Source organism: Kryptolebias marmoratus, linkage group LG10, assembly GCF_001649575.2.
Source record: "Kryptolebias marmoratus isolate JLee-2015 linkage group LG10, ASM164957v2, whole genome shotgun sequence".
NCBI lineage: Eukaryota > Metazoa > Chordata > Actinopteri > Cyprinodontiformes > Rivulidae > Kryptolebias > Kryptolebias marmoratus.
In genome coordinates, this window is record NC_051439.1 from 3,225,596 (window position 1) to 3,239,392 (window position 13,797).

General features: G+C 38.8%; 1 protein-coding gene across 3 annotated transcripts in view; it reads left to right on the forward strand.

Annotated features, from left to right (window-relative positions):
* palm1b (paralemmin 1b) overlaps positions 1–13,797 on the forward strand; it is a 48,791-nt gene that overhangs the window by 29,690 nt on the left and 5,304 nt on the right. Inside the window, exons 1-5 of one of the 3 annotated variants that reach the window (XM_037977764.1) lie at positions 1,522–1,564; positions 4,961–5,041; positions 8,513–9,925; positions 12,167–12,282; positions 13,541–13,608. In XM_037977764.1, the coding sequence (XP_037833692.1) occupies positions 9,809–9,925; positions 12,167–12,282; positions 13,541–13,608 (301 nt within the window). In that variant the 5' untranslated portion in view covers positions 1,522–1,564; positions 4,961–5,041; positions 8,513–9,808. Of the gene's footprint in view, positions 1–1,521; positions 1,565–4,960; positions 5,042–8,512; positions 9,926–12,166; positions 12,283–13,540; positions 13,609–13,797 lie in introns of those variants that run through there. The other 2 variants (XM_037977765.1, XM_017421534.3) reach the window with 2 other exon arrangements.

Consider the following 13,797-nt stretch of genomic DNA (forward strand, 5'->3'; position numbering starts at 1 on the left):
GTGGTTTATCAAGTAGTTTATTAAAAATTGATATAAGAATTTAATTACATTCAAAAGACTACAGAGCTTGAAACTTTAAAATCAACCAACAGAGATAAAATGTATTACTAAACGCCAAACTTTACTTGCACAAGCTTATTTAGTTGGTAACTGAAGAAATGCCAATGGATATTTTGGGCAGATTGTAAATCTGACGGTTGCAGGGTTAAATATAGGCAGGCTTTGCATGTTTCAGCTCACAGTGTCCCATTAAGCACACACGGTTGACAGTGGAGAAGATTATGACTTGAGCAAACAACTTCAACAAAAAAGTTCAAGGAATTGTTTTAGGATCGCAGAAATCTTTGATCGTCAGACAAGCTGTAAGAAACTCCATTTCTCCAAACTGAGGTTGTTCAAAGAGCTTGCAACAAAATGTAGATAATAATTCTATGAATGCAGATTCAGCATTCACACAATTGTTTTTCAGTTTATAGTTTCTTCTGTATATATTTTTTTTTGCAATCAAACAAATCAAATCAAACTACTTCCACATTCATATATTAAAACTTTCTGCTCGGTTGAGTATTTGTAAATTTTATACATTTTCAGTATTTTTTTTTTGTTTTACAAAGATTTTCCCCCAAAAAAATGCATTGAAATCTCATCAATTCCTTCAAAAACATTGTTCACTAAAATGTACTTGAACATACTTGCTCTGCTTTTGAATTGTTATGCTACTTTTAGATTTTATCTAATACATTGTTACATTTAGCTTTTAGCTACAGTTTTGCAACATTTAACTTTGAAGTACATTTTGCAAATTTTAGCTTTGGTTCAGTTTTTTTTAACTTTAACAGTTCAGTTAACAACTCATTCTACAACAATGTTCAGCAAAGTCATCCAATTTCTTTAATTGTTCCTAACTTTTCCATGAAGCGCCACTTCAAAACATGTGAACTAATCCTTTGAACAAAAGAGTTGTACTTGCATCTCTGTTCGCTCACAGATCTTGGATGACTGATACTTCTTTAATTGTCTCTTACAAATTAAATTTTTGTACCAAATATTTTTAAACGTGTCTTCAAGGTGCTGTGGTTTGTTTATTTATTGAATCTTGTAATATCAGCAATTTACTACAGACTCCCTATGACCTATTTGGGAGAGTAACATGTTGCACATAGTTGTGTCCCATCTTAGTCGAGCAGACTTTCCCCTCTGGCTTTAAGTCTTGCTTCTGTCCATCCTCCATCCTGGATCTGTCGTCTGGAACACATTAGAGCAGGAATCTCCAGCAGAGCCCAGCTTACACAATAGCACACACTGACTCGCCTTGACAGGAAAGAAACACCAGCTTAGTGCCAAATAGACAAATATTTAACCTCAATCACTTTGAAATCTTTAGAAGGTAAAAAGTTGGAGAGCTAATTCTGTATTAAATGAAAGTTGTTCATCACTGTATGCAACGTTCAGCATTAATGGTTATGTGCGGTTGTTACTATCTGCTGCTAAATCTGTCTGTCTTTTCTTTTTTTTTCTCAGGATGGCTGAGGTGTCACAAGAGGAGAGACTCCAGGCCATCGCTGTAAGCTGTTTCCACACACACACACACTCACACAGTCTGTTTCTTCTGTGAAGTGAGAGTGCACACCAGGGCACACTGTTGGCTGTAGAAACAACAAATCATTCCTTCTTGTCAAGGTCTGATAGCCTGTCTTAATGACTCAACCTTTTAGAACCCATCTCCTCCACCCATTAGAGGGCATTGAAAGCTAATGGAGCTACAGCACGCTTCTTTTTCTGTCTGTCTGTTTGGTGTCTCAGTCGACGGTGAAGCGTCTGTTTTCTTTCTGTCTATTCTGTGAGAAAGTCCAGGTTTTTCTGCAAGAAAATCTTATCTAATTTGATCTATTGCCAAACATTTGCAGCACGTAAGTTAAACTGTTTATTTAAAGGAAAGAGAAAGTATTTTTTAAAAGTTTGGCAGGTGATTGAATCATTAATGGTACCAATGCATAACATTGAACCACACTTACTACTACCAAGTCCAAAATATTTATCCTATATCTCGTCGCAATGCTTTGAAATAAAACGTGCAAATTATACACTAAAACATACGGCTCAATCGGGAATAGTGTGTTATGACTTTTGGTAGTGGTATGTACAACGTAGACAAAATTAGCAAAAATCTGCAAGAAACAAAGTAATGGAGATCAATGGAATTTTAGTGAAACAGTTGAGAAAACCCAGGTCTCTTTGGAGCTCTGTAGCTCAGTCATACTACATAGTAAAAATGTAATTCAGAGTTTAAACAACTCCCAGAGAGCTGGACTTTATGTGTTGGAACTGGCATTTTTTTAATTTTCACATAATCACTCTTAAAGTTTTATGATTTTTGGAGTTTTTTCCAACAAAATTTTTAACTGATGTTTAACTTAATGTTTAAATGTTTAACTTTAAATTATGTCACACAGTAAATTTCGAAATGTTTTAAATTTTATTAGTTTTATTTTTACAAACACACTTTTTTGATATGTTTGCAAATTCTACATCTAAACGTAGGCATTTTTGTCTTCTTTCCCCCTGTGTGTCTGTCACTAGTAAAGACTTGTTTTTTTTTCTTCAAACCCCTCAGAATGTGGAGCGAGCACAGCCAAGCTTCGATAAACTTCAGTTATGATTTCGCTCAAAATATTATTTTCAAATCTGAAAGTGAAGGTTTTTTTTAACCTGTCATATCTCCAATAGAAACATAATAAATCACATGTATGTTTATCAGGGTCTTTTGTCAGGCTTAATTTTCAGTCTGCATTTTTGCCTGCCTCTCAATAATTTGGCAGTCAGGGAGTGAGAAAAACAAGTGTATGAATACCATAGTGACAATGTCAATGTCACATATGAACACACTGGTTTGAAACAATGTTGCCAGAGGTATAGTATTTATTGCATTTGTGTAAGTTTACTCTGTTATATCAGTAATGCCAAAAACCCCATAGGACATTACAGCTTTATGATTTTAGCATAGGAGAATATGGATCTCACATTTGTATTTTTTTCACATCTTTTCAGTTATCCAAACTTGATATGTTTATCTGCTTGTTACATGAGCCCAAGCCCTCACATTATCACGCATCAGCTTACAACAATCATTTTTTTTGTAAATTCTCAGTAAACCAGTGTCAAGTGATTCCCGCTGCCTGGATCCATTTTTGTTTGTGAGCAATGCTTTACGCCTTGTTCTCTTGCCTGTGACTCACACAAACAACTTTAAATCTCTGCTTTTGACTCTTTAACGTTTCCTATCACTGAAAAGATCCCTGTGCTTTGGCCTCAAATACTTACACTGAGGCCTGACAGGTTATGAATATGATTCTTTCAAATATTGAGGGAATCAAGCTTTTATCAGCCTGATTTAGCTGTAAATTCTCTTCACTATCACTAACTTCAACATTTACGTAAAGATTCTCCGGTCCAATGACTTCACTACTATTAAAAACGAGATGTAGAAGGCGTTTTAATTTGAAAAGTCTGAGAAAACAGCACCAACAACTCCACCTTTTATCGAGCTGTGATTGTATCTGCTCTGTGAGGTGTAAAATGGCTGTTTCTGTTAAGTATTGCTTCCTAAAGCCAAAATGTACAGGACGTAGACCAGGGTAACAGCTAGTTAGATGGGTTATCATTTGTTCTATAGCCACTTTTTCTGCAACTTTTGATATTACTGGCAATATTCTCACTGGTCTATAGTTGCAACATCATGGCTTTCTCTAGGTTTAAAAATAGGAATGACAACTGCTTGTTTCCAACCACTTGGAAAAGAGCTGTGTGTCAAGGTGAGTAATAGGATGGGTAGCCACTTGTTTTTTGATTTAAAAACTGTGTCCAGATGGAAAACATCTCTACCTTTTGAGTTCCTTAGGAAGGAAATTATTTTCGTAACTTCTTGTTCAATAACTGTATTCAAATCAAAAATCCACTTTTCTTGCTTTCAGTTTACCCTGTTCCCTATTTTAAAAATCCTGCCCCAGCTCCTAAACAGACTCAGTAAAAAAGAATTGAAAGTGGAAGCAATACCTTCCCATTAACTCTGAGCAAGATGGCCATTGTAGGATTTTTGGTCAAGATGTTGTTTTTCAAAATTTCTGCTACTTTTCGAATCATCTATAAGTTGTAAATAAAATTGGGATTTTGCTATCCTCAATTCCTTAATCACTTTATTCCGTAGACCTTTATAAATCAAGATATCTGTGAAGATATCTTTTGGTCTTCATAGCTTTCTTTAAAGCAGGATCTCTGCTTTTCATTAACTGCTTTAGGTTTTCATTAAACCAAGGTAAACGTTGTTTTTGTTCTTTTTCTCAGACCGTTGATCTTAGTTATTAATAACTGATAACTATGTTCCAAATTTTCAGAAGATAGTATGTTGTCCCACTTTATTGTTTACTTTTAGGTATAGAAAACATTTGTATGACACAGTGTTTGTGTCCTATTCTGAAATCCTTTTTAGTTGGTTTCCTTGCCATCAGTGTTAAATTGTAATCAGAGATTCCACTTACCAGATTTATAATTCTAGTCAGGCCTTTTATCAGTTGTTCAAGTTGATATTTATGTATTATGATCTTTAGCTGTTTCTTCCTTAACTGATCCTCCCAGTTAAGATTGGTAAGTGTTGTTTCTTTGTTGTGATTACATTCTTTCACAACATCCGTTATTGTTCAAAAGATGTGTCATTGGCATTCCGAGGTCTATAAAAGCCTATGAAGTTGAAAGACATTTGCTGGAACAAAACGACTTTCAAAGCAACATAGTCCAATGTGCAACTTTAAAGAAACATACGTTCATATTTGAAACAATCTTTTACATATATCCGTACCCCGCCCCCTCTCCCAATAGTCCTGTCTTGTCCGAAGCCTTGTTGTTAATGGAAATGGTACCATTTGGTGCTCTTATGACTAATCATTGTGTGTGTTTTGGGGAATAGGAGAAGAGGAAGAAGCAGACAGAGATTGAAAACAAGAGGAGGCAGCTGGATGATGATCGACGGCAACTCCAGCATCTTAAGGTAATGACACGTTCACAACACAATTTAAATTTGTCTAACTTGTACTTCTATATAAAAATTAGACGAGTGAATCAAAAACTTCATTTTGTCTATCCCCACAGCATGGATGTTTTAGATTTGTTTTACAGTTATGCAACCTTAGATGCTCTTTAGAAGCAGGAAGTGTCATTTAGTCAAAACACACCTCCAACATAACACAATAAGCCACACATATGATACTTAGGAGCTAACAGGCTTTACCTTAACAGTCCCACACATATCATTTCTGTGAAATATTTGACTAAAGGGATAGTTCGGATCAAACGGCTATCTGCAACAGGTAAGATATCAATTGTTTATCTTTCAACAGATATATTACCTGTTGTAGAGAACTCTATGAACGACCTCAGTTTGTAGAAAAAGAGTTTAATCTAACCAGACTGATGAGCTAACAAGCGGTGCCAAGATTAAAGTGGATTGTGGCCATCTTTAAGCAACTCCATTCTCATTTTTTTGCTTTAATTGCATATGGTGGCAATAATTACAGTGCACTGTGTGTACAAAATGAAATAAAAGGACAATAAAATAAAATATGGAATGGCGATTGTAATAACAGTATTATTGATTAAACCAATAGTAACGAAAAAAAACTTGAAAATGGTGATCAACAATAAATAACAGTGACAGAGATCATAATATCAGTCCCTCCAGGATTTTGCGGGCATTTTTTGTGATTGTTGTGGGCTACAATGCCTGATTTCACGGGGCATTTTCCTAAAAGTTGCAATGAAAAGTTGCAATTTCTTTTTACTAAAATCAATAAAAAACCATAACTTTTTAATATAAAAATACTTACTAGTTTTGTAAGATAATTACCAACAAACATTGATATGATCAAAAGGTGCTTTATTTGAGAACTTTGACAGCTTATAAACTGACATTCATGACCATTTCTGGATTGTCCCTCGTCTGCAGCTCTTCTCACATGTTTTGCAGACACAAAGTGTTTGATGATGCATTTATGTTCCATGATTACACTGCAGGACGTGCAGAACAGCTTCCCCCCACTCTCCTGCAGCTGGGGAGGAAACTGGTTTGCGACAGCAGTGAAGTTAGTTTTAAGTTAAATATTGGATATTCGCTCTCCGCGGAGTTAGCGGCGTCTAGCTCACGGCTGACCCGAAACAGGAGCGCTAATGTCGGCCAGCCGTTCTCTGCCGGCCCCTTCTCTTACGCGCGGCGGTTCACTTAAGTCAGCCGTGAGCCAGACGGCGCTAACTCCGCGGAGCGCGAATATCCAATATCCAACTTAAAACTAACTTCACTGCGGTGTTTCTCTGAAGTCTTTGTGGGCAAATGTGAAGCATTAGCGCACAGTTTCGCTTCGGTCGCTGCTCCTGCATGCTCCCGCCATTCTGATGTTAACAGGATGTGACGTCACATCTCTTCTTCGTGAGCTATTTGGGGTTAGTTTGGTTAAAGTTGCGGGAAAGTTGCGGTGTTTTGGGCAAAGTTGCGATTTTGCGTTATTAGTTGCAATCGCAACATCGCGAAATCCTGGAGGGTCTGTAATATTAATCATAATATTCATGTTGATAATGTTAATAACGATAACCAGATAATCTCTAAAGAAATTTCTCAGGGCGCTGACGCAGCCACCGAACAAAACCCCAACACAACACAACACAGCAACAATCCCAGCCAAGAGAAAAAAAACACATCAATGCATGAGGTGCACAAGAAGTGCAAAGAGAGCAAAGACCAAAAGAAATGCCAACGTTGCCGCCAGAAGCCTACCGCAGCAACCATACACCCGCGTCTGCCATCCCCGCCCACCAAACCAACAAAAGCTGACAAGAACACAGACCAAAAAGCAAGCCCCAAACAAACAGCTGCTTCATGAAAAACTATAAGCCAGATCCCAAAAACCTCGAAATGTGGGCAGCAGTAGATCTAGACAGCCACGACAAGCCAAAAACAACTCCCCGTCCCTAGTCCTGAAGAGAACGCCATGCACCAACACACAGCTGAAGTCCACAGGAGCCCGAGAGCCTGGGTGCTCATCCCCGTATCCCAGGAATCTTTGTTTCTGTGAACCCAAGCAGCTGATATGCAACCTGAGGAAAAACAGCACGTCCCACAGCAGCGAGAGGTACACCGGGTAAAAGAAGACAAAAACGCCCCAATGTGCAAACTACATGAACTAAAAGGAGCCCTGGAACCAGAAAGAGACATAATCAACCACCAGCCAAACATCCCACAGAAAAATCTGCAAAAGCACTAAACAGAAAAATGTGACAGTGCAAAAACCGCAAAATGCCAGCCCAAACATATGAAGTCCAACTCCCTGTAGGCATGAGCTAGTATGAGAGTCTGACAGTATGATAAACCTTAAACTAAAATATCAAGGTTTCACAGTATTAAACCAAAAACTGAGAAATGCAGCACATATATTTGCTACTATTTCAAAACAAAAATTTTGTTACCATCACTTTTGCTGCCTAATTCAAATCACATATTGCTTAATAATGATTCTTATATGGTTGTACTAGTATAATAATATTAAATACTTTTTTATTAGTCATTTTTATGCACAGATAAGTAAATAAGGAGGCTAAGAGATTTTTTTCCTGCACTCAGGACAGATTTTCAACTATTATGTGATTAGCAATTTTTTTTAACGTTTGGATTTCTGATGATCTTTAATTTTAAGGCTGACATTTTTTAGTCACATGTATTGACAATCATTTTCTTACTTAAATTGAATTTAATATAGAGTGAATTGAAACCAGTGTCAATAGGGTGTTTTATACACATCGGGATACCTTCTATTTTTCCTGAACAGAGTAGCAACATAACTTTGAGAGCTGAAGAACATCTACCATATGAGTGGACGTTATGTTCCTGCAGCAAGTGAACTGGCATACAGCACCTGAACTCAGCATGACATCATGATGAAACACACCGGTTTGACTTTGTTTGAAATGTACTCGAGCGAGCTCTCTGCTGATAAAAATTAATGTTTGTGTCATCTTCACCCCCTCACACCTCTCCCTCTGCAGGACTTTGAGCAGAAATACTGCCGGACTGTTTTTGGAAAGTCACACTGTGTGTGTGAACACTGTAGTACACCCACACAGCAAGATTAAACTCAACATTAAACTCCTCACAGATCTCTCAGTCCAACACGGTGAGATCCTCCCTAACTGTTGCTGTCACGGAATGTTCAGAATGGACCGCAGATAGCACAGACAGCTCCTCCACATGCTGTTTATACACACACACACGGACGCATATACATGCAGACACATATCAGAGCCCAGGCTATTGTCAGCGTATGTGCCAGCACTATCAAAGTTATTTCAGTCATGGACAATCTAGCAGCAGATAAGAGCAAAGGTTGATGCATGTACGCGCCTGTGCGGGCGTGTGTAAAAGTACTTGTGGCCGGCTCTGTTACCCCTGCATGCTCCCACTTTTATCTATTTTCAGAGTGAACCATTGGGAGTGTGTATCTGTACACGCATGGGCTCGATTCTTCGTCAAAGAACACAGAAGTTCCAGACAATACGGTGGGCTTTGGCAAAGGAAACAGATTTTTGTCCCACTCCCACCAACAGGAAACTGCTCATACGCCCACCGCACCCCAATTTCGCCTCACACACAGACACACACATGCACTGACACAAGCACACACAGAGGAAGTGTAATCACGTTGCCCGGTTGTATTAGAACGCTTTTTGTACGCACCAAGTATACATTTTATAAGAGCAGCAATTATGCTAATAAATCCAAAAACCACAGGTTTATTACAGTGTACCTGCTACATAGGTAAACCACATTAACGCAGGATCTTAGTTTTGCGTAAGAAGCAGTCTTGTTAACACAGAAACATGTGTAGGTGTCCTGTTTTTAATCATAAAAACAAGGACTGATATGATTCATGTGGATGAGAATGTTGCTGACTCCAAATAGTTAAAGATAATTTTAAACTAATATCTTAAGCTGTATGATTTTAGGGTTAAGATTAATTCAAAGAAAATGAGTTCAAAAAGATTCAGAGTGGATTATGAAATAAGTTTTTTTTTTTCTCCTCACAGCTGTTCGCTTTATTTGCAAAGCTGTCTCAGTGTGAGCGTCTCGTTTCCCAGTTCCGCCCTTTGTCTGCTACGTTAGCAGCTTTTACTTCGCAGAACAATGGAGAGAGACGTAACTTCAGCAGGCCAGCTTTACAACTTTTCATAAAGCCTGCTGTGTGTGTGTGTGTGTGTGTGTGTGTGTGTTTGTGTTTGCGAGCGCGTGCATGTGCATCCGCGTGAGTGAGCACATAAAGTGATGTCAGGCGTTAGTGTAGTAGGGTGTGGCGAGACTGAGAGAGCGGGGATAGATGAGGAGGAGGGAAAGCAGGTTTAGATTTAGTGCCCAGGAGACCGGCTGGGGATGGGGGGAATGGAGAGTGTAGAGTTACACTGTGAGTGTGTGTGTGTGTGTGTGTGTGTGTGTAAAGCTCTGGGCAGCTGAATGTCTAAAGGCAGATTACTCCATGGAGAAAGTGACAGAGTAGAAACAGAACGTTAAACACAGAGTTTTAAAGGCCTGGCTTTCCTTGAAGGCATGCATAATCACCTGCCGCCTTTCTTGCCGGGGTTTAAACTAAAACTATTTTACGTTGAAAGATGATGGACTTGTAGCTGTTTTGGATCAACCTTAAACGTAACATTCTTTGCGCTGTCATGTGATATAGCAATATCTCACGTGATCTGTTAGCACTTGGAGTATGTGTTCTGTATGTGTTCAGCTACTACCACACCAAACTTTAGCTCGATGTCTGTAAAATTTACTGATGCATACTCATTTTTGTGTGAGCTAAGGTTGAGTAGCTGTGGCGGCCATCTTCTCCAAAAGGTAATCAGTCCTAGATGTTTATTCAATTATTACTCTGTGAAAGTTTCATAACAATCCGTTCAATGATTCATGAGATATTTTGCGAACAGTGCAGACGAACAAACACACCCTGCGGGGGGGGCAAAAACATTATCGCTCCACCTTCTGCGACAAGTGATAAAAACGAGGGAGGTAGATATTTACAGCCACACTCAGGTTTGTGAACTTTAAGATGCATAAGGAGCTCATACGAGAAAGGGAATGGGTTAGGGTCAAGTCTGAGAGGGAAGAAAACAAGATAGGGTGGGGGGGAGTTTTTTGTTGAAATTCATGTTGCATCACTGGAGAAGAATCCACTTTGAGCACAGGCCCAGATTATCGGCCCAGCTTCTGAAAACAAGAGCTTTTTCTGCCACATTTTCATATGGCCGGGCAGACTTTTAGAGTGGTTTTTTTTGTTGTTTTTTTTAGTGATCTAACAGCTGCGAGCAGAGCACTGATATATTTACACAAGGCATGCCAAGTAAATACTTGGCATAAGCAAATATCAAAGCAAATGCTTTGATATTTGCTTATCCACATGAGGTTATGAGAAAGGGGAGTCCAGATAAGAATACATTGCTCTTTCAGAACATCTGAAATAAACTTTGGGAGCAAAAGAAACTGTAGTTATTAACCTTTATTTTACCATTTAGGTCAATTGAGAACCAGCTCTCCTTCACGAGGACGACCTGGTCATAGTCAGTTTTGCTTTTGTGTTGTTTGTTTATCATCTGTTTCAGGATTTTTCAACTCTTAACATTTACTTATCTACAGTTGTTAGCTACAGTTACAGACATATCTTGTGTTATGCAATTACAAATTAGGGGCCTACCCTACCTTGAAGGAATGCATATCGCCCACCACCTTTCATGCCAGAGCTTTAAACTAAGATCATCCTATGTTGAGAAATGATGCAGTTGTAGCTGCTTTGCTGCAGCCGTTTGTTTGCTCCAGTGATTAACTTCTGCAAGTTTCAATGAAACCTGTCCAGTGGCTCATGAGACATTTTACTAACAGACTGACATGGGCGAAAACATTATCATCCGTCTTTACCATTTTGACACCAGGCAATTCATAGTTTTGTGATGACTGTCAGGCTCCAGGAAATTTTTGATGCAGTTTACGAGTAAAGCTGGTTTGCCTCTGTGTTGTCTTTCAGTGACCTACTTAGACTCCCAGTCTCATGTTCAGCTGAGTATAATAGGAGAATTATACGTTGCTTTGGATTTTTTACTGCTGGCGGCATCGATCCTCTGGCTAGGTGCCACGTTTTATTCAGTCGGCGGCCCGTTTGGGAGGAGTTGAAGTGAGGGAATCCCTGAGTGGCAGCTGTCACATTGAACACAGCATGGGTTCTGGTCTTAGATTAACTGAAAGGTTGGTCAGTGTGTCTCTGTGTAAGTGCAAATAATCTCTGAAATAATAAAAAAAAAACTTTTATATCAATTAGAAAAATCCTTGTGTGCAATTTAGGCTTTCCTACCAGTTTTCTGATAAAGAAGTAGAAGGTTTTTATGAGATGCTTTATGAGAAATCTAACAAAGCACATGGAGCCATCTAGGGAGGTAAGAGTGACATTGCATCTTGATCTTGCTGCTTGCTGCACAGACTCGCACTTCTGGAATGGGAGCAGCAAACTGAAAGCAAACTCAAGTATTGATCCCGTCAGTCTAGTTTCGGTGCAATCCGACACCGTTAGCATCATTTGTTGGTATATCTTCTCAGTCGTCCAGGACATGGCAAATAGAAAAAGTAAAAACAGAAGAAAAGGGAAGAAATTGAACTTCTGTAGTTGAAGACATGCAGCGTTTCGAGCTTTGAACTGCATGATGTCAATATTTGGATAAATCCGCACACCCCTACTTCAGTGACATAAAAGTCAGATGAAATGTGACATGACTGTTCAGACTGAGGTCCAATTTAGTACCAGGTATGAAAGTGACCTGGGCCGGATTTGAAATAACTGGATTTGTTGCATTCAGACATAAAAAAAAAATCAGATATTGGTCGAATATGGGCAACAGAATTGGCTTTGGGTCTCTTTTGTCAACTAAGTTTAAATTTAAAACTGTGGCACAAAAGGCAGAAGGTGATATGCGTTCTATGAAAGAAACACTAGGTCTTTAATTTTGTTATAGTTCTCCATGATCTATAAATAACTGCGATAAAGAATCCGATTGACGTTGTCAGACGGTGCTCATGTCTGTTGCTTGCCTGCAGTCAAAGGCCCTGAGAGAGCGCTGGTTGTTAGATGGAGCTCCAGCAGAAGAGGAGACACAGAGACGTCTGCAGGAGGACGAGATGAAGACCAAACTTCTGGAGCAAGTCATCCTCAGGTGAGCGTCCTCAAACCTCTCTTTTTTACGTGGCTTCAAAAAAAAGAACCAGAAGCACTCGGACAGCGCCAACCTCCATCAAGGCCATAGGGTCATTAGAAAATTGAAGGATCCTGATTTTTATCCTGTTAAAAATTGAATTGTTTATTTCTTGTGCAACCCTAACATTTCCTGAAAATTTCACAAAAATGTCTATAACTCAACCAGTTTTATAATTATTGGGCTAAAATTTAGTGTGGTAGGAGCTGATACTGGTCCTCAACATATACTCCGAGCACTAACTGATTGTGCAATGTTTGTTTCTAAAACTTTACCAATAACTGTTAGAGTCAACTGTGTCCATCTGTTAGCAAAACATCTCATAAACCACTGGTCTGATTTTATTGAAACTTTCAGAAAATAATTGTAGGATGTACATCTACAACTGATTAACTTTTGGAGTCAACCCAACTCAATATGGCTGCCACAGCCATCTGATCTTGGTAAACACAAAAACAGCAATACTTCTGTCATTTTTACAGATATTGAGCTAAAATTTGATGTGATTGTAGCTGAGAGTCCTCCCCATTACATACTCAAAGCCCTACACAATGTGCTAGACTTTTGTCTAAAATCTTTGTTTTAACCATTGGCGTCCACCCTGTTTGTCTGTTAGCAAAAAATCTTATAAGCCACTGGACCAACATGAATGAAACCCTCATACCGTAATCTGTGGATGTACACCTGCAACTGGTTAAATTTTGAGATCACCCCTTTCCAAGATGGCCACCACAGCTAAAAAACATTATCCAAGACAAAATGGCTATAACTCAATCAGTTTCATTGGAGATAAATTACAGATAATAAGCAAAAAGTTGTTGTGACTAAAATTTGTCTGTTCTTGTACGGACAGACGAAATCAAATTTAGTCAAATTTATAGATACTGATCTAAAGTTTGATGTGGTAGTAGTTGAGACTCCTCAACACATACTCAGAGTGCTGACACATCTCACGTGATTCACAACATTGCATGAAATCGCTCATAAAATCATTTACGAGTTTTGGCCAAAACGCCAAAACAGCTACAAGTCAGTTCCATGTCATCATAAGCAGATTTCAGTTTAAAACTCTGTCATGAGAGGCAGCAGGCGATACGCATCCCTTCAGGTGCTGCTAGTTTGATAATCAGAGTTGATCTCTGGAAGGCATAGCCTTTGAGGTCATAAAGAACATTTTAGATCCAGTTTAGTAATTTACTTCCATGTTTGTGTGCTTCAGGCTGGAGCAAGAAATTGAAGAGCTGGAGACAGGAGTGCCTGCTAATAAAGGTGTGGCCAAAGAAAATGGTGAGTTCTGTGCTTACCATATATCATCACAACAGGAAACCATGGCAACGCAGCCCGGTCACCTGCGACATAAAGACATGACTTGCTAAAAATAGCTTCTTCATTTGCTCTATTAAATTAGTCGTCTCCTCCGGAGGTTATTAAAGCCGTATTTCCTCCCGTCCTTTGTCTCTCTTGACTTTCCCCGAC